Source organism: Notechis scutatus, chromosome 3 (assembly GCF_049901735.1).
Source record: "Notechis scutatus isolate UNSWTSFEM ecotype Mainland chromosome 3, rNotScu1.2, whole genome shotgun sequence".
NCBI classification, from domain to species: domain Eukaryota; kingdom Metazoa; phylum Chordata; class Lepidosauria; order Squamata; family Elapidae; genus Notechis; species Notechis scutatus.
The window spans coordinates 195,697,684-195,718,518 of NC_142011.1; the positions used below are offsets into that span (position 1 = coordinate 195,697,684).

General features: G+C 40.3%; 1 protein-coding gene across 2 annotated transcripts in view; it reads left to right on the top strand.

Annotated features, from left to right (window-relative positions):
• Positions 1-300: 300 nt before the first annotated feature.
• FER1L6 (fer-1 like family member 6) overlaps positions 301-20,835 on the top strand; it is a 105,581-nt gene continuing 85,046 nt past the window's right edge. For both annotated transcript variants that reach the window (XM_087962165.1, XM_087962166.1), the window contains exons 1-8: positions 301-425; positions 7,069-7,151; positions 11,148-11,274; positions 14,850-14,904; positions 15,777-15,908; positions 16,826-16,888; positions 18,006-18,084; positions 19,608-19,764. In XM_087962165.1, the coding sequence (XP_087818291.1) occupies positions 391-425; positions 7,069-7,151; positions 11,148-11,274; positions 14,850-14,904; positions 15,777-15,908; positions 16,826-16,888; positions 18,006-18,084; positions 19,608-19,764 (731 nt within the window). In that variant the 5' untranslated portion in view covers positions 301-390. The remainder of the gene's footprint in view (positions 426-7,068; positions 7,152-11,147; positions 11,275-14,849; positions 14,905-15,776; positions 15,909-16,825; positions 16,889-18,005; positions 18,085-19,607; positions 19,765-20,835) is intronic.

Genomic DNA, 20,835 nt, shown 5'->3' on the forward strand with positions numbered 1-20,835 from the left:
TTGGTTTAAAAATCCCAGTCCCCCTCCTAAATATACACATGTGCTACAATTTCATTGGGAACATCCATTTTGCTCTCCAAGTTCCAGGGGACCTATGCTTAAGTCTTAGTGGGTTTACCGTCCAAGGGGATTTTGCCATGTATTTAATACGGAGTGGCAGAAAAGCTGGGCTGAAAATTGTATATTTAATGTTTGAAGAATGAAAACGTCCAGCTGAGCCAACCTGAGGAAGCCTGTTGTTTGCTCAAGAAGCAGGTTAAACTTGTGGGGAGGAGTCCTCGGATCTCAGTAACCTATTACTGAAAGGCAGAACTATCTTCAGATGCAAATATGTATTAATTGTGCCAGATGTAGAAGACAAGGCAAGAAAGACAACCATTCACAAGGAAGATGGAGTCTTCAGGAAACAGCCCCGAACCCCACAGGTAAGTTTGAGAATTATTCAGTGCTTCCTTAGTTATTCTGACTTCTTCATAGCTGTGTGTACCTAATGATGATTACTGGGTAATTATTTAGGACTGAGTAATTATTTAGGACTAAACTTCATCAAATATAGGTAAACTTGTTTCAATTAAGCAGGTGATGAATCTGGATGCTTTTTAATCAAATATTGTCCTTGAGTGGTTTTGGGATGTGGGAATTCAACTGTTGTGGCTTTTAAATTATGATTTATTACTAGCATTTTGGTGAACCGGTAATTGAAATTTACTTAGTAAACTGTGGTTTTAAAAAAGAAGGGTTAACATGTGAGTCCATCCTTACTTACTTTATAAATTTAATAATTCATTTTCTTACTGTATTCCATTCTAGCCATTTTCTTAACTTTTGAGTTGCTCATCAAAATTGGCTTGATTTAATCTACTTATATAGGGATTGGATTTATTTTTATATACAGTATATAGTATATGCAACAAAATATTCTGAATTAGTAAATACAGTAACTGAGCTTTTCAATTTACCTGACCAAGTTACTTGAAAAACATCTTGCTAACATCCCTACATCTTGCTAACATTTATGAAATCTTCAAAATGCATGTTAAGAATGTTAAGGGAGTTATTGACTTTAAATGTTGACTTTAAATGTGTAAATTAGGTATCTAAATATGAACATACATACTCTTAGTCATAAGGAATTTGTTCCTTTTCAAGTGATGATTTAATAATGATTTTTTTTGTATTCAACCTTCAACTTCCTGCAATAAATGGTGGGAATACAAATTAAATAGGGCTGTACGCTACTCAAAGTAAGTTTCAGGATTCTTGATCTGTAGAATTCTGTTTGGAGAAGGAGGACAATGAGAAGAACATCTGGATTGTTTACAAATAAGCTTTGTTCTAATGCAGTGGTTGCCAATTGGTGAGCCATGGACCACTGGTGGTCCATGAGAAAATTTTGGTGGTCCGCAGAGAAATGTCACCCCCTAGGCACCCTCCAAAGCAATTAATCCAGGCTGCGTGGGAACACAAGGCTGCACTGCCCACATGGCCCGTAGGAACACAAGGCTTACGTTGCTTACATTGCGAACAACATGAGGTAGTGAGGGGAGGAGGGGAAGGGTGGAAGTGGGGAACTTGCCCCACTCACCCCATGTGCCTGGCCTGACCACCGGGCTGCTTTTTTCCACTTCTTTCTTCTTCTGCTTTTGGCTGCACACAAGGAAAGCAGCAAAAGTTTTTTTTTTTCTCCCCCAAACTCCACCAGAAATGAGTCTTTGGGACCCTGCAAGGCATCCTGCTCCAAGACACTGTGCTGGTGCAACAAGTCTCACAAAGATTCATTTCTGCCGGAGTGTGGGGGAGAGAAAGAAAGACTTCTGCTGCTTCTGCTGCTTTACTTGCATGAAGCCAAAAGTCTCTCTCTCTCTTTCTCTCCCCCCCTCCCTCCCTCTCTCCCCGAGAACAGAGTTGGAGATGGTATCCTGCAATTCCAAATAAAGAATGATCGATCGGTAGGAAAACAGGGTGGGGAATTTTCCTGTAGACTTTTTGGGGGGATTTTTCCCAGGGTCTCTGCTGCCTCTGCTTTTTCTGCAGAGACCTTGGGAAAATCCAAAAACAGTCTGGCATGACCAAAGGGCCAGTCCTGTGACTACTGCAGCCCTATGGGACTGACTTTCCCACCAACATCAGGAAGCCACCGTCAGTCAAAATTTATATTAGTGGTCCACGGGATTTAAAAGTATGAGTTTGTGGTCCCTGAGGTCCAAAAGGTTGGCAACCCCTGTTCTAATGTAACTAATTTTCCTCACAATGACATGCTTTTGCATTCAACTGTTAATCCTTGGACTACCATTTTGCTTCCTTTTGGAAGCATCCTTAATCCCCGAATGACCACAGGTGGTTCTTGACTTACAACCTTTAATTTAGTGACCGTTCAAAGTTACAACAGCACTGAAAAAAGTGAGATGACCATTTTTTCACACTTATGACCGTTGCAGCATCCCCACAGGTCACATGGCAAAAATTGGAATAGTTGGCAACTGGCATGTACCATATTTGCCGGCGTATAAGACGACTGGGCGTATAAGACGAGCCCCCAACATTTCCACTCAAAATATAGAGTTTGTTATATACTCACCATATAAGACGACCCCCCCACTTGGAGGCATGTTTTTCAGGGCAAAAAAGTCATCTTATACGCCGGCAAATACGGTATTTATGATGGTTGCCGTATCCTGCCATGTGTTCACCTTTTGCGAACTTCTGACAAGCAAAGGTCAGTGGAGAAGTATGATTCATTTAACAACCATGTAACTAATTTAACAATCGCAGTGATTTACGTAACAACTGTGGCAAGAAAGGTCATAAAATGGAGCAAGACTCGCTTAACAATTGTCTCGCTTAGCAATAGAAATTTTGGGATCAACTGTAGTCGTAAGCTGAGGACTACCTGTAATCAATTCACTAGGCCAGGGGTCTTCAACCTTGGCAACTTTAAGACTTGAGGAATTTATTTATTTATTTATTTTATTGATTTGATTTGCCAATTGTTTACAAGATAATAAGTATAAGTGTATACATAGTTGTGAATACATGAAATGGGTACATATAAGAAAAATAAAAGAAGAATAAGAGAAACAATAGGACAGGGACGGTAGGCACGTTGGTGCGCTTATGCACGCCCCCTACAGACCTCTTAGGAAAGGGGTGAGGTCAATAGTAGACAGTCTAAGGTTAAAGTTTTTGGGGTTTGGGGAAGAAACTACAGAGTCGGGTAGAGTATTCCAGACATTGACCACTCTATTGCTGAAGTCGTATTTCCTGCAATCAAGTTTGGTGCGGTTAACTTTGAGTTTGTATCTATTGTGTGCTCTTGTGTTGTTATGGTTGAAGCTGAAGTATTCATTGACAGGTAGGACATTGCAATGTATGATTTTATATACCATGCTTAAATCAGACCGAAGACGGCGTAATTCAAGGTTTTCTAGTTCTAGAATTTCAAGTCTGGTGGCATAAGGTATTCTACAACGAGTAGAGGAGTGGAGAACTCTTCTTGTGAAATATTTCTAGACTTTCTCAATTGTGCTAATATCAGATACGTAATGTGGGTTCCAGACTGATGAACTGTATTCGAGTATTGGTCTAGCAAATGTTTTGTATGCTCTGGTTAGTAGTGTGATATTACCAGAGAAAAAGCTACGTAGGATTAGGTTAACAACTCTTAATGCCTTTTTGGCTATGTAGTTGCAGTGGGCTCTAGCACTTAGATCATTAGAGGTGAGTATTCCAAGGTCCTTTACAGAGCTTGGGTCATCAACAAGATCTTGACTATTCAGCTTGTATTTTATTTTCTGATTTTTTTTGCCAATATGTAAGACAGAGCATTTATTTGTTGAGATTTGAAGTTGCCATTTGTTTGACCATTCTGATACATAGTCAAGATCTTTTTGTAGGGTAGCAGTATTGTCTGTGGTATTGAACAGCTTTACATCATCAGCGAAAAGAACGCAATTGCTCTTAATATGATCACAGAGGTCATTTATGTAGAGTATGAAGAGAGTTGGTCCTAGAACACTGCCTTGGGGGACACCACTATTGACAGGTATTCTGTCAATAAAAATTCTGGGATTTGAACTCTACAAGTCTTAAAGTTGCCAAGGTTGGAGACGGAGACCCCTGCTCTAGTCTAAATTTTTCCAATATACTTTGAATTTGTGAATTCTAGGAACTTTTAAAAAAATAAATGCTACAATTTTCGATGGTCAAAGCAACATTTAACATTACTAAAATTAGGGAAATGCACTTTCCAAGACACAGCAATATATATTTTTCTGCTTGATTTATTTTTCTTTTTATAGTCAGCGAAGCTATGCACTAGTCCTGAAGTATGTAAGTGATGGAATGGATGCAATATTTTTCAGTCACAACAACTTTAAGATATATGGACTTCTTTTATTAATGGCTAGATATGAAAATAGAGAAGTAAATTATGTTATGGAAAGGAATAGTATGATATGTAAGATAATATGATGTAATTATGATATATAATTGAATATAAGGAAATGAATTGTTTGACCCTATTAGAGATTTGCTCAATAAGAAATATATACATTTTTAGTTGGGTCTAACAATGATACAATAATAACACAATATAACATAATATAATAAGTATAGTTGACTTATGTAATATGAATGTATGTTTGGAAGGGAAGACCGTTGATATTGTGACATTGCATGAAAGAAATGTACCAACCGACACACTGTATTTTGGGAGATGGCTTTATGTTGATGTTTTATGTTTGTGTTTGTTAGTGTTTGTTTTTTCAAAAAAATAAAAAACTTTATAAAAAAGATGTATGGACTTCAATTCCATAATTCCCCAGCTAAACATCTTGCTGAGATTGAAAAACACTAGAATAGAGTATTCATCTAAAAGGCACAAGCATTGTCCAGGACTACCAGCAGAAACTCATAATCGGCTGTATTTTCCAGTTGGTGAATCGAATTTTGTTTGTGTTATGTATTAACATACTTACCTGCAATTGGTCAGTCCGTGGCGGTGGGAATTTTGAAGAGCCATCACTGGCCACAGCCACGAGCAGCCCGACTATAACAAGGGCTGCCACGGTTTCTTCGACGCTCAGTCCTATACGGAAGTAAAACAGATTGGAATCATGCTGGTGTCCTGAGTCTCATTCCTGCAACTTTACAGTTTGCAGCATAATAAAACATTTAGAAGAAGTTTTATTCACATTAAAACTTGCTTCCGGTGTACAGTTGGAAGCAATAATGCAAGATATGGCCAGAATAATGAAAACAACTAATATCTGCATGTAGTCATTTAAAGCAGCTTAAAAAAAACAATACCTGGAGATTACAAATTCTCCTTATAGTAGGCTCTTGCAGATATCCCAGCAATATTAATCCATTACTGTTTGCTTGATTTTTTGATTAAATTATGTGACAAATTGAATGAAAACTGGGTTTGAGGTATTTGAGCTTTTTCCTCAGATAAATTAAGAGAAGTGTGAAAAAGTATTTCAAACTCATTCTCCCAAATCCTGGAGTAGGGTGTTGTGAGCTGTATGCTTAAGGTGTATGGTTTTTTTTTCTCCTTCGGTATCTACACAATTGGTTTTTCTATTCTATTATTTCCTCCTTTTTAAAGGCTAAGCTGCCAAGTGTCATCAGTAGTTGGGTGGTGCCTAAATTGTATAAAATAAATGAAAAGAATAAATAGAAACGGAGAGAGAGGGGGATTTTTTGCTTCTGTGCTGCTGCATCTGTTTCAGCTCCTCTATTTTTAATCATCGGGGCGTGTTCTTCATATTTTTACAACATTAGGAAGAACTGCTCAGCCACCGGCTGTTCTAATTCTCGGGAACTGAAATGGTGGGATTGGATGCATATGTTCCAACTGTTTTGCACAAACATGCCATTTGTTCTGCAATTGTGCTTTGAATTGCCCCAAAAGCAAAAGGCTCAGCTGGGTGGGTAGCTCTTACTATAGCTGGGTATCAGCACCTTCTATCAGCAAGATGCTAATTTTTGTCCCCTATGGCTTTTGCTGAGATATTAATGATACAGAAAAGAGCAATAAAGATGATTAGACGACTAGAGGCTAAAACATATAAAGAGCAATTGCTGGAATTTGGTACGTCTAGCCTGATGAAAAGAAGGACTAGGGGAGACCTGATAGCAGTGTTCCAATATCTCGGGGGCTGCCTCAAAGAAGAGGGAGTCAAGCTATTCTTCAAAGCACCAGAAGGCAGGACAAGAAGCACGAATGATACAGAAAAGAGCAACATATATGATTAGATGACTGGAGCCTAATACATATCAAGAGCAATTGCTGGAATTTGGTACGTCTAGTCTGATGAAAAGAAGGACTAGGGGAGACATGATAGCAGTCTTCCAATATCTCAGGGGCTGCCTCAAAGAAGAGCGAGTCAAGCTATTCTTCAAAGCACCTGAGGGCAGGACAAGAAGCAATGGGTGGAAACCAGGGGTGGGATATGACAGGGTTAACTACCGGTTCGGGATTTACGAGCTTCCCTGCACGCTGTGAGCCAGGTGCCTGTAAATCGTCATCAGCATGCTGTGTGCAGAGACGCAGCCTTTGACGCAGTCTTTTCCTGCTTTGGTAATTGCAGCTGTGCCTCCTTTGGCAGCTGAAGTTGAAAAATCAGGAAATAAAGATCAGGTAAGAGCCCAGATGGGCAGGTTGGCAAAAACATCAGCAGACATAGAACCGGTTCTATGTCTGCTGCTCTTCAGAGCTACCAGTTCTACAGAGGTGGACAGAACCGGTAGAAACCCACCCCTGATGGAAACTAATCCAGGAGAGAAGCAACCTAGAACTAAGGAGAAATTTCCCGACAGTTTAGAACAATTAATATGTGGAACAACTTGCCTTCAGAAGTTGTGGGTGCTCCATCATTGGAAGTTTTTAAGAAGAGATTGGACAGCCACTTCTGGAATGGTGTGGTAGGATCTCCTGCTGGAGCAGGGGGTTGGACTAGACGACCTCCAAAGTCCTGTTCAACTCTGTTATTCTTATTTCAATGCTTATTTCCTCCTCCTGCCCCTCCTCCTCATTTATTTATTTATTTGTTTGTTTATTTGCAGAAAAGGATTGTTCGCTGGAATAAAGATGAAAATGAAGAGAAAAGGAGACAAGGGGTTATTTATTGCAAACAAGGGAGCAACAGGTAAGGCTACCTAGTTTGAGAAGATGTCATCCAAATGAAAAGATGATATCTAAATGTTGCAGGGCAGTTGCTTCCTTGAGACATCATATTGTTCTGTGCACAATAAAGAGCATGGTAACATGCTACGTCTGTACTCTGAACTTGGGTCTTTTTTCAAGGGAGGACCTTTCAAGCATCCGTAGAGCAAGATCAACAGACTATTTCTTTTGTGTGTGTTGAGTTACAAAGGTTGTGCCATTTTCCGTGCTGATTCACCATACTCTTGAGCAGGAGATTTGAAAACTCAGAGCCACCATTTATTAATTATTTATATCCAGCTTTTATTACTTTTTTTTATCATTCATTCAAAGTGGCAGACATACAGTATACTGCATTTCTCGCTCCTCCTGTTTTGCCACAACAGCAACCCCGTAAGGTGGGTTGAGCTGAGAGAGCGAGTGACTGGCTCCAAGTCACCCAACCACTTTTCATGGCTAAGGCAGGATTAGAACTCACAACCTTCTGGCTCAGTGGTGGGATTCTGTGGGCATGGCTTGGTGGGCATGGCAGGGAAAGGATACTGCAAAATCCCCATTCTCTCCCCACCCCACTAACCTGCTTTCCAGCTCCGTTCTCCTGTGCAAGGCAACAAAAGAAGACCCAGCCAATCAACTGGGACTCAATGGGAGGCAGAGAATAGATGGGGGCAGGGCCAGTCAGAGGTGGTATTTGCCAGTTCTCCAAACTACTCAAAATTTCCGCTACCGGTTCTCCAGAACTGGTCAGAACCTGCTGAATACCACTTCTGTTCTGGCTTCTAAGTTTGCTGCCTCAGACTAAATTGGTCACTAAACCAGATGGGTACCTAAAACCGGTTCTCAGTTGAGACTCTTCTCAACCATTGAGAAGATCTGCTTAGAGCATTTCTCTAGCGCACAGGTTGGGAACTATGGTCTCTTTGTGAATTGTGGACTTCAACTCCCAGAATACAAAGCATGGCTGGCTCAGGCATCGTGGGAGTTGAAGTCCGCAAGTCATAAAAGGACCATAGTTCTCCACCTCTGCTCTAGTGGCCTAGTGGAGTTTTAGATTAGAGGTGGACAAATATGTGATGGCTTGAGACCAGAGGTGGTATTCAGCAGGTTCTGACCAGTTCTGGAGAACCGGTAGCAGAAATTTTGAGTAGTTCAGAGAACCAGCAAATACCACCTCTGACTGGAGATTTTGCAGTATCCTTCCCCTGCCACGCCCACCAAGCCATTTCCACAAAACCGGTAGTAAAATTTTTTGAATCCCACCACTGCTTGAGACCTCAGTTAACATTCTTGGATGTCCAGGAACCACAATGGTCAATATATGGGTGCAAAACCCAGAAATCTTTAGGCCTTTAAAGGGAAAGAACAAAAGCCTTCGGGTTTTTTGTTAGAATGTTAAACCTATTTTAGGGCCTAAACTATTGAACATTGCTTATCCAAAATGATTAGCTTTGATCAGAGAAGATTCTAATAATTTGAAACAAGGGGTTTCTAGGCAGATATTTACCCTGCTTTAAATTGAATGCTCAAGCTGTCACACACAGATATGCAGTAGTTAGATAATTATTTCTAAAACATCAATAATGGCAGGCAAGCTTCTCTGAAAGTCCTCTTGCTTATCAGAAATGAACTTTCTCAGCCACATACAGCTATAATGGATTATTGCTTTAAAGCTCAAAAGTCCTCCCTGAATTTATCTACATTGGTTTTTTTTTTTCCTTTTGCGATTTGTCTTTTAGGGAGAGGAAGGAGAGAACTGCTGTATAGTTATAAATCTAAACCAAAACTAGCCGTCAAGGGGACTGATTGATTGATTGACTGACTGATTGGCATGTCCACAGAGATGTCACTAAGAAAGTTCCTATTTTCCTTTTAATTATGAGAAGATAAATAACCAAAATGTCATACAGGCTTCATTATTGACATAAGCGTACCAATGTGCCTACCGTTCCTGTCCTATTGTTTCTTTTTATTTTTCTTATATGTATCCATTTCATGTATTCATAACTATGTTTATACTTATACCTATTATCTTGTAAGCAATTGACAAATCAAATAAATAAATAAAATAAATTTAAAACAAAGTAAAATGAGGTAGAATTCATGCCATCCAAGCAACATGATGTCTTTTTCATGTTTTGGACTAGACTTCCAGTCATAACACATATATAGAGGTCACGGTTTGCACACTTTTACCACAAAATCCATGCTTTTAATAATATGTTGACTCAGTGGCTAAGACGTTGAGCTTGTCGATCATAAAGGTTGGCAGCTCAGCAGTTTGAATCCCTAGTGCCGTGTAACGGAGTGAGCTCCCGTTACTTGTCCCAGCTTCTGCCAACCTAGCAGTTCGAATGCATGTAAAAATGCAAGTAGAAAAATAGGGATCATTCTGGTGGGAAGGTAACAGCGCTCCTTCGGGTGTTTAGTTATGCTGGCCACATGACCACAGAGACGTCTTCAGACAGTGCTGGTTCTTCGGCTTTGTAATGGAGATCAACACCACCCCCCAGAGCCGGAAATTACTAGCACGTATATGCGAGAAGAACCTTTACCTTTTTTATAGTAATAATAGTAGCTCGACTCATGACTACAATTGAGAATAAAATTTCTGTTGCTAAGCAACATAGCTGCTAAGTGAGGTTTGTCCCATTTTACAACCTTTCTTGCCACCGTTGTTAAATGAATCACTGCAGTTGTTAAGTTAGTGACATGGTTGTTAAGTGAACCTGGCTTCCCCATTGACTTTGCCTGTCAGAAGCTCGCAAAAGGGGATCACATGACCCCAGAACACTGCAACTATCATAAATACATACCAGTTACCAAGTGTCTGAATTTTGATCATGCAACCATGGGGATGCTGCAACAGTCAGAGTGTGAAAATGGGCCAAAAGTCACTTTTTTCCAGTGCCGTTACATCTTCAAAGAGTTACTATGTCAAGGTTCTGACTAATGAACTCAAGCAAATCAGATAAACCCCATCCCCAAGTATCAAATATCACGTTGGCCAATTAGGTAAATTGGTGGGTTCCCCAGGCACTCCTTCCCTGACCTTAACCGTTGCCAGTAGAGATGACCTTGGTTCTCAAGAGAAAGCTCTCTGTTGTGTCTAGTTCCATTCCAGCCTCCTTCCTCCTTTCCCCCTCTGTGTGGCAACTAAGGAACAAAAAAAAATGGCTGCTGCCAGATTCAATTCGGAGTTGACAGTCGGCTTTCCCTCTAGTGAGTGAGACATATCATTGAGTCGCCTTTGCCCTCATCTTCGTTTGTCATAGGAGTCGGGCTGCCCACTAGTGAGCAAATTTGCTTGGGTTAATTAGTCAGAACCTTGACACACTAAACAACTAAACAAATGTCACTCTAAACAAATAGCACTCTATAAAGCCTTAGTAAGACCACACCTAGAGTACCGCATCCAGTTTTGTTCACCACATTATAAAAAAGATCTAGAAAAAGTACAAAGAAGAGCAACCTGGATGATTAGAGGACCGGAGACTAAAACATATGAAGAATGGTTACAGGAACTGGGCATGGCTAGTCTAGTGAAGAGAAGGACCAGGGGAGACACGATAGCAGTCTTCCAATATTTGAGGGGCTGCCACAGAGAGGAAAGGGTCAAGCTATTTTCTAAAGTGCCTATAGGCCAGAGAAGGAATAATGGATGGAAATTGAACAAGGAGAGATTCAACCTGGAAATAAGGTGAAACTTTCTGACAGTGAGAACAATCAACCAATGGAACAGCTTGCCCTCGGAAGTTGTGGGAGAACCATCACTTGAGACTTTCAAGAAGAGATTGGACTGCCATTTGTCAGAAATGGTGTAGGGTCTCCCTAACTTACAAGGTCCCTTCCAAGTCTGATTATCTGTTATCTGTTAAATGGCTGTAAGTCGAAGACTACCAAATAGATGGCACAATTTGCTCACAACTGCCACAAAATCCTTATGTTTATGAACATATATATACATATATTTCTTCCACAGGGGAGCAGATACCTGAACATTTACAGCATGACGTTGTGAGTCATCAAGATAGCAAATTAGAAGATATGCTGAATGATGAAACTGACCCTATGTGTAGCTCTGGAGTCTCAGCATCTTGGAGTAAAAGGTATATCAATCAAAAAAAATCTCTTCCCTAGCTAAATGCTCCTGTCTCTTGTTGATCTAGCCCAGGGGTGTCAAACTTGATTTCATTGAGGGCCGCATCAGGGTTGGGGGGAGGCTGGAGCGGGGCGTGAGCAGCTCAACATCACTCATCAAGGGTCCATTTTCAGCCACGATGGCCTCCTGCAATCCTCTGCCAGCAAAAATGGAGTTTGAGAAGACTGCGTGCAGCCTGCCCAGGCTCCATTTTCAGCTGCAATGGCTTCCTGCAACACTCTGCCAGTGAAAATAGAGCTCTGGGAGGACAGTAACCCTAACCCTAACCTTAACCTTACTGTCTACTATTGACCTCACCCCTTTCCTAAGAGGTCTGTAGGGGGCGTGCATAAGTGCACCAACGTGCCTACTGTCCCTGTCCTATTGTTTCTTTTTATTTTTCTTATATGTATTCACTTCATGTATTCATAATTATGTTTATTCTTATACCAGTTATCTTATAATCGCTTGACAAATAAATAAATAAATAAATGCACAGCCCTCCTGAGCTCCGTTTTTGCTGGCAGAGGCACTGCGGACCAGTCCTTCGCTGTTTCCAGGGTGGGCCTACGTGCCAGATCTAAGCACACGACAGGCTGGATCTGGCCTGTAGGCCTTGAGTTTGACACCCCTGATCTAGCCAAAGACTGGAAACCAGGAAGTTGTCGCTTTTCTCCATCATCTGGCATTAACTCTTAATAGGTGGAGTGCTTAAGTGTAAAACCAATATGCTCATGGAAGCTCTTAGTGGATGATGGAAGAGGAAAAGGAGGAGGAGGAGGATGTGGAGGAGGAGGAGGCAGAATCTATATGTTGCCATCTGAAGACAAACTTGCCTCAGATGAAAAATTGGAAAGGAACAGATCAACAATTGAGCCTTCGCTGTTGTCTGTAGAAAGAAAGTTGCTGACTTCAGTGCAAATTGAATCCAACCTTCTGTTATAGATCAAGCGACACATACAGCAGTATTTTTCATGTATATATGTGAGATTGATAGCTGTATTATATCATGTAAGAATTCTTGGCAAGCAGGCAACCTCAATGTTCCCGGTTTTGTATCCTGCTCTTTGGGCTGATAACAGTGTGTTTGTGGTTAATATTTAAACACAAAGCAAGTTTGTGAACAGGTGACTATGGCTGTGTCACTGCTACAGACTGAGTTCCAAAAAGGTGCTTTTCGGCATGCATGGGCATGAATGCAGCATCTGCCTGTTTCCCTGGAAAAGATGTGGCTGCTTTAAGGAGCTGGAGTGGCTATGTGTTGTATTCCCATATGCTCTGCCTGAATTACTTCCAACTTATTTCCAAACTATTGCCCAGCTCTGCAGATGTTCTAACAGTAGTCCTTGATGAACAACAGTTTGTTGAGTGACTGTTCAAAGTTACTACGGCACAGAAAAATGTGACTTATATGACTGTTTTTCACACTTAGGACCGTTGCAGCATCCCCATGGTCACATGATCAAAATTCAGATGCTTGGCAACTAGTTCATATTTATGACCATTGCTGTGTCCCAAAGATCCCCTTTTGGGAACTTCTGACAAGTCAAGTCAATGGAAAGCCAGAAACCCTTAACAACCGGGTTACTCATTGATTAATGTGATTCCCTTAACCACTGTGGCAAGGAAGGTCATAAAATGGGGCCAAACTCTCTTAACAAATGTCTCACTTAATAACAGAAATTTTGGGCTCAATTGTGGTCGTAAGGGGAGGACCCACCGTCATTATTGTGACCAATGAATGGGCAAGAATAGGCAGTATTCCCATATCAGCAAAATATTCTCTTCAGAGTAACTGAGCAAACCAGGGATGAATGTTACTTAAAGTTTCTGAGTAAGGCAGATAGTTTATTAATCCATCCATCCATCCATCCATCCATTCATTCATACATTCATTCGACTTAGAACTTAGACTTAGAATAATTTTATTGTTATTGCACGTGCTCATAACCAGCAAACTGGTTGTTAATGTAAGTGCAGCCCACCTCTGTCCAGAAGCCAACACCCAGATAAGCAGGGATCGATACCCAGCAAGCAATCAAGCTGCAAACAATAACCTAATCAAGGAATTACCAAGGAAAAAACCACATCCCCACCAACACTGGGAGGGCAAACTACTCTGTATAAACAGGTTGCAAATCCCATAGTGATGTTACCTAATCGGTTTGGAATTTTTTACTTGGATGGGCTTCATTCAGAATGTCCATAATATTTTCAAAAACTCATCTGTTTTCTATTATTCCATTCACTATTGTGCTGAATGCAAGAATCACTATCCTACTAATTTCTACTTTCATATATATCTACAATTGCACAGATGACACCAATTTATAATTTTTCAATATGCATCTTAGCATTTCTGTTCATAATTAAACCTTTCTGTGTTCCCAGTTGATGAAGGACGGAAGGAAGGAAGGAAGGAAGGAAGGAAGGAAGGAAGGAAGGAAGGAAGGAGGAAGGGAAAGGGAAGGGAAGGGAGAGGAGGAGAGGAGGGGGAAGGAAGGAAGGAAGGAAGGAAGGAAGGAAGGAAGGAAGGAAGGAAGGAGGAAGGGGAAAGGGAAGGGGAAGGGAGAGGAGGAGAGGAGGGGAAGGAAGGAAGGAAGGAAGGAAGGAAGGAAGGAAGGAAGGAAGGAAGGAAGGAAGGAAGGAAGGAAGGAAGGAAGGAAGGAAGGAAGGAAGGAAGGAAGGAAACACTCTTCTAGCTTTCTGTGAAGGTCTGATTTATACAACATTTTAGCCTAGAATAGTATGTTGTGAAAACTCAAGTCATTGCAGACTTCATAGATGAAAATATACTAAACACTCATTCTAAGTAAAATGTTTGGGCTGTCACATTCCAAAAACAGAAATCCTTCCAGCATTTTGCTCCTAGAATGGATGGCTTTATGCTCTTGGGAGAAGATTAACACAGCACTCTCTTGTTTGTCCTCCATATTAAATCATGTTCAGGATGATAGCGCCTTTAATAGAGAAGGTCATCTAGATGCACCATGTATAGTAGTGATTGATCGCATTTTCTCCAATGCTGATTAAAGTTCTCCAACTGACTGAACATAGGACCTTTTGAATGTTGAAACCTGACATTGTTATGAAATGATGGTTTCTCTCCAATGTTGTCTAACATATGAAGCCATCAAACCTCATAATTGCTGGTATTATTTAATGCCCCTTACATCGGGCTCCCAAAGTTTCAGGAAGAGATTGTTTCTAGCTCTTTTGGGAATGAACTTGAAAATATAGTTTTGGCTTTGGCTTGGCGTTTTGAGTGAACAGTTTTGCTATACATGAGCCAGACCAAAGTTGATTCTCCTAAGAGCCATGCTTAGAACAATATATGGGAATCAGGCAGGGCCATAAATGCTTTAATTCTGAAACTTGGATTATTGTCAATGTTGTAAAAGTTCTCTGAATAACTTGCAATTTTAAGTAAGCCCTATGTCTAAGTATGGAAATGGACAAATTATATGATATGAGACTTGTTAACAATGTAAACTGTAGCTTCTGAAGACTGAATGCTGTCTTTATCTTCTGAAATGGAAACAGAGCCAAGCTGCAGTCGAAGATCCATGAAATGGAAATGAGGGCCCAGAATTATCAGGTAAGGTACAAAATGATGGCCGGTGTCTTTGATCAAGGACATGAACATCCCTTTCGATTTTGCAGGAGAAGTAATGGCAGAACCTGGAGGTGGACTGAAACAGAGGGATCAACCTAGAATCTCTATGTAGGCACAAGCAAATTGAGTCTAACCACCTTGAGTGCTGTTGACCTTTAGCTAACTCTTACCAGTTCCTGAGTATTAGTTGAGAAGAGTCCTGTACATAGGCTTGTAGCAATAAAGCAGCTTATTTGAAGCTTCACTGACACCACCATGGTGGTGCAGTGGTTAGAGTGCAGTACTGCGGGCTACTTCTGCTGACTGCCGGCTGATTGCAATTTGGCAGTTCATATCTCACCAAGCTCAAGGTTGACTCAGCCTTCCATCCTTCCGAGGTGGGTAAAATGAGGACAATATAAACCGCTTAGAGAGGGCTGTAAAGCACTGTAAAGTTGTCCAATTCTTTGCACAGCTGACTTCATAGTATAAAATTATAGTGATCTTTCATCCCATAATGATGGAGCAAAGAGTGAGACACCAGCACAGTGCTGGGGTCCAAGCAAGAGTAAAGGAAACTCCCCCAACCCAACCAAGGGTCAGTTCAGTGACCAATCAGGATTACAGATGTGACCACATGACATGAACTACATTTCCCATGATGCATTAACTACATTTACCATGAGGCATTCCCTTAAAGGGACAGCTCCCAATTCTAACTTAACTATCTCAACTCCCAATTACCTATATACTGTCTGGACAGCACACGGTATATAAATCTAAGTGCTATTGCTAAGTGCTATTGCTATTCACACGTGCACCTGGTCTTTCCCGCCTGACAGATTTTGAATCAAATTTGAATTGCGTTCTTGCAGATTGCCATAACCATTATTGAAGCACGGCAGCTGGTTGGTGAGAATATAGATCCGGTGGTGATTATAGAAATTGGGGATGAAAAGAAGCAGACTACAGTCAAAGAAGGAACCAATACACCATTTTATAATGAAGTATGTAAACTGAGCTGAGTGGTTAGAAAACACACAAGGCCAAGCTGGTTTGCTTTTTGCTTTTTTTTTTTTTTTTAGTAAAATTGAATAAAATGGTTTTAAAAGGCCAGCTCTGCCATCTGTTGAAGGGATCTTCTTCCCCATTATATTATATTAGAGTGATCTGGGCGTTAGGGTAGAAAACAGGTAGTCCTCGACTTATGTCTATAATTGAGTCTGGAATTTTGGTTGTAAGTCATGTCAGTCAGTAAACCGGTCACCACGTGACCATCCTTGATTTTATGACTTTTTTTTTTGCAATGGTTGTTATGCAAACACCTTGCTCGTTAAACGAAGGCTGCAGTCCTTAAGTGAATCTATTGTCCGCAATGGGCATTTTTTTTTTTTTGCCAGAAATTAGAATTAAAGACCAGTTTCCAGCAAAAACAGTCAAATCATGTGACCGTGGGGATAGGGAGTAGCGCTCAAAACTTTAAATCTGGGTTTTACAATCTCCTGGGGATTGTAATTTGTAATTTTGAATGACACTAAGCAACCAGTTATAAGTCAAAGACTACCTGCACATTCCAAGATATCTTGCAAATGAACCTGCAGCTTAAACTTGCTAAAAATGTTGCTAGAGTTTCACTAAGCTTCAGTTCCCAGTTTTCTTCCTTTAGGAGAAGGGCTTATCGTTTAATTTAGGGCTCAAGTAAAAAAAATAATCAGAAGTTAGAATCAATTCTGTAATAATTAAGGTGATAACAATAAAGGCTTCCTCTCAGCTGGATGAGGATAAAAGTGATGGAGAAGTTGGATTTATTTTTTCCTTCTGTGTGATTCTCTCATGTTCTCCTATGTGGAAAAATTTAAAGATATGAAATCTAAAGATACTCTTCTGTTATACTTATTTCTTTGGTTTTTTTTTTCCTTCTCAGTATTTTCTATTTGATTTCACTGGGCCCCAAGTTCATCTGTTTGACAAAATTATCAACATCTCTGTAAGTATACACATCTTGGGCAGACGGTTAATTTGTTGTTTGAAAATGGTTGTGTAGGAGAGAGATAGGTTGTACTTATACAAATTAAAAATTGTCTGGACTTTATGTTAATACGCAGCTCAGGTATTTTTAAACATGCCTCTTTAACATTATTTCTGATTGGAACAACCTATTTTCTTCTCCAGTCTATTTTCTGTTGGGTTCCTTTGTTTTGTATTGCACGTTTAAATCAGCATTTAAGTTTGGGCTGTCAAGACCAGGCCTACTTTATAGGAAATAAGACAACATCCAAAATTCATGCCTCTTTTCTGACACTGTTGTAACTTGTTGGAAGAAATGTCCATCTGGGTTCAGTTCCAAGTGGGGAGAAAGACACTGGGGAAAATGGAGGCTGTTTGGAAAAATGGTTTGATGGTGGACAGGACCACATGCCTTGGAGCTCTTGGGTGAAGAAAAAGGGAGGACGATGTTGAGAGTGCCTGGGTTTTATGCCCTATCTGGGCTTTGAACTCCGTGGGGCACGGGAAGAGTATTCTGATTGGTTGCTGTCAGAGGTCATAGCTAGCTTTGTAGGTTGTCTGTGTGCTAAGTATCAGGGCTCCAGTAGCCACCCCCATTTAAATCATGAATCTCTAGCTGGATCTTTCTGAGCTTAAAGAAGATTTATTAGAAGTGAACATGCCAGTGCTACCTGGGTGTAGCCGACTCTGAGACACATCATTCATTTCACCCTTGGTTGAAACTTGGTGGGTGGTGCAATGAAGGGCAATCCAATGGCTCTGCATGAAGGAGGTAGCTCTTTGTTATGTAGAATAGACTGGCCCAGGCCTTAATGGCCCATTACTAAAGGTGGGGGAGGCTGAGTTTCTGCTTCTCTGAGTTTCTACTTCTCTTTTAGGGGAAATGTTCTGCCTTTTTAATATGTCCTAAAATATTTCATTTTTCTAGGAGAGTGGTGTTTGCAAACTCAAAGGGTCTGGAGCTTTTAAAGGATTCACTGATTGATTGATTCTAATGCATTGATAGTAAATATGAACAATCTCATTCCTTTTAGTGGCCCTTGTGACATTACTTATAGAATCAGAGGTAGAATCACTTTTCATGTCTTCCTTCACAGGTTATGCACAACAAACTTCTAAAAAGTTTATTGATTGGCTCCTTCAAAGTAGATTTGGGAACTGTTTACAATGAACCAGGTAAGCAAGATATTTTGAGCAATTTTTTTTTGTTAAATAATTTTTTTCTGCTGAACTTGTTGCACTTCAGGGCTAATTCGCTTAACTTGCAATTAAAACAAAAAGCAAACAAAGCAACTCACTTCTGTATTGTATAGATATTGGTATTCACTGCTCATATTGAATCATCTATGTTAAGGTTGCCCCTGATAGTGGACAGATTTGGATCACAACTTTTGCTATTTTAGAAGTTCGAAAATAGGCACCCAACTTGATGTAAGAAAGGACAATATTCCTAGGCAGAATATTTGAATACATTGCAATTAACTCAAAGGTGATCATAAACCTTCAGAAACAGAATTACAAAGATTGGTTTCTCTGAGCTAAAGTTCACAATGAGATTTAATATCATTTCTTGACTTCTGGGGATTGTCAATTGAAGATGTAAGTGGAGGCGATGACTACAGCAAAGATCAAGCTGTGAATGCTATACACTGGTTCCTTGGAATCTCTCCTGGATAATGGTAAAACAGGAGATCACCCACATGTGGCCCGGTGACTTATCTTGGAGAGAAAACTGCAGGATAGTGGTTTTCCATGGGATTGAGTGCCATGGGGCTGCTTCCTAAACAACCTGAGAACTTATAATTGGACATCGATTAATAACAGGGGAAAAAGAGGAGCTTAATTGCATATTTTTCGCACCACGCTGATAGATAGATAGATAGATAGATAGATAGATAGATAGATAGATAGATAGATAGATAGATAGATAGATAGATAGATAGATAGATAACCTTTATTGTCATATTTTACTGTGGGCACACTGGCACACATTAAAAATGAAATTCTGTTGTCTGCTCTCAAAAATGTACACATACATAACATGCAGGGTACCTGTGCTTCACTACAAAACTATGTGATCAGGCAAATTTTCGGGGAGCATACATTGATATTCATCTGGCTAGCATCCTGTCAGTGTGTGAGAGAGTTCAGGGCTGTTTGGAAACTGAAACAGTATTTGCTGTGTGAGCAAGAAGGAGACAGCAAGGAGCCTGGGCATGGCTTAGCTGAACTGCAGTTGGAAGAGATTTCTTTTCAGGTGGGGAGGGGGAGTAGAATTCCTTAGCATCAGAGCGTTAATAATAATAATAATAATAATATAGGAAATACTAATGCTCTGATGGTCATTTTTGTTAGTGAGCACCTAGAAGCCAAGAGGAACGTACATGCCAAATTTCAAGTGTGTAGACTTTATGGTTCTGGAGATTTTGTAATGATGTGGAGTGGTATTTATAAAACACGTGTGTTATATATGTATATAATATATATGTTATTGTATTGTCGGAAAGAGGAAGCTTGAGAGTTGACAAGGCTGATTATCTAGATCAAAACTGTGACCAAATCTGGATGTTTTGCTTCAGATACTTCCTCCCAGAAGGTAACAAGGTAACAAGGAAAACAGATTCTGCCTTGCTGGAATACTTTTAGCAGGGATCTCAAAACGACTGCTGGGTGCTGTTCTCATGTGTATGTTTTTCCAGGTCATCAGTTCTGTGACAAATGGGCCATTCTCACGAATCCAGCTGACATTAAGACAGGAGTCAAGGGATATCTGAAATGTGACATCAGTGTGGCAGGGAAAGGAGACACGATCCAAGCAGCTCAGAAAGGAAGTAATGCTGAAGAGCAGATAGAAAAGTATGACATCACTTCCCTTCTTCTCTAGCTGACTCTTACCTTCCATATAAAGGAGGCAGCTGCCATGCAAAATAATGGAAATCCTGCAGGAATAACATGGGTCTTAGGTGGTGCTTGACAAAATCTATCTCAGCTATGGTGGCTTGCATTCAATTAAAGAGTACCTTGGAAAACAGCAGTCTTAATTGCTGCAGAATTCTTGGGATTTTATGGAGAGAAACTTTGATGGTTGCATTTGGGTAAAATAAAGATGCATTTCATTTTCAGTCCCATTCTGAGATATTACTGATCATTCCTCACTAGATTGGAGGCATTCAGATTGGCAATTTAAATTTAAATTTAATCAGCAAGCATAAGAGGCAGGATGGATCTGCGCTAAAGGAATTTAAACGCTTTCAAGTCATGGTCATAATTTGAACAGAAGACCCTCTGGATTTCATTAATGCCTGTCCACTGTTACTTATTATATTTTATTTGTTGAATTTATGTTGCTGCCTATTTGCCCATGACAACTTGTGTGAATGGTGACTTTAGCATAGGGTTTCACAACCTTGGCACTTTAAGATGTGTGGACTGCACAGGGCTGACAGGGTAACTCTGGAAGTTGAAGTCTACATATCTTAAATTTGCTATGGTGGCACAGTGGTTAGAATGCAGTATTGCAGGCTAATTCTGCCGATTGCCAGCAGTTCAATTCTCACCGGCTCAATTCTCACTGACTCAGCCTTCCAGTGACAGCAGGAACTTGTACATTCAGATTTGCAAGATTCCATTAATGGAGCCTTACAATAAAGCAGAATTAGCAGACCTTTTGTGTTTCCTAAGCCATAGTGGTACAGTGGTTAGAATGCAGTATTGCAAGCTAATTCTGCTTACTGTCAGGAGCTCAATCCTGACTGGCTCAAGGTTGAATCCGCCTTCCATCCTCCTGAGGTCAGTAAAATGAGGACCCGGTTTGTTGGGAGGAAATATGCTGACTCTGTAAACTGCTTAGAAAGGGCTGTAAAGCACTGTGAAGCGATATATAAATCTAAGTACTATTGCTGTTGCTAAGGTTGAGAAACACTGCTC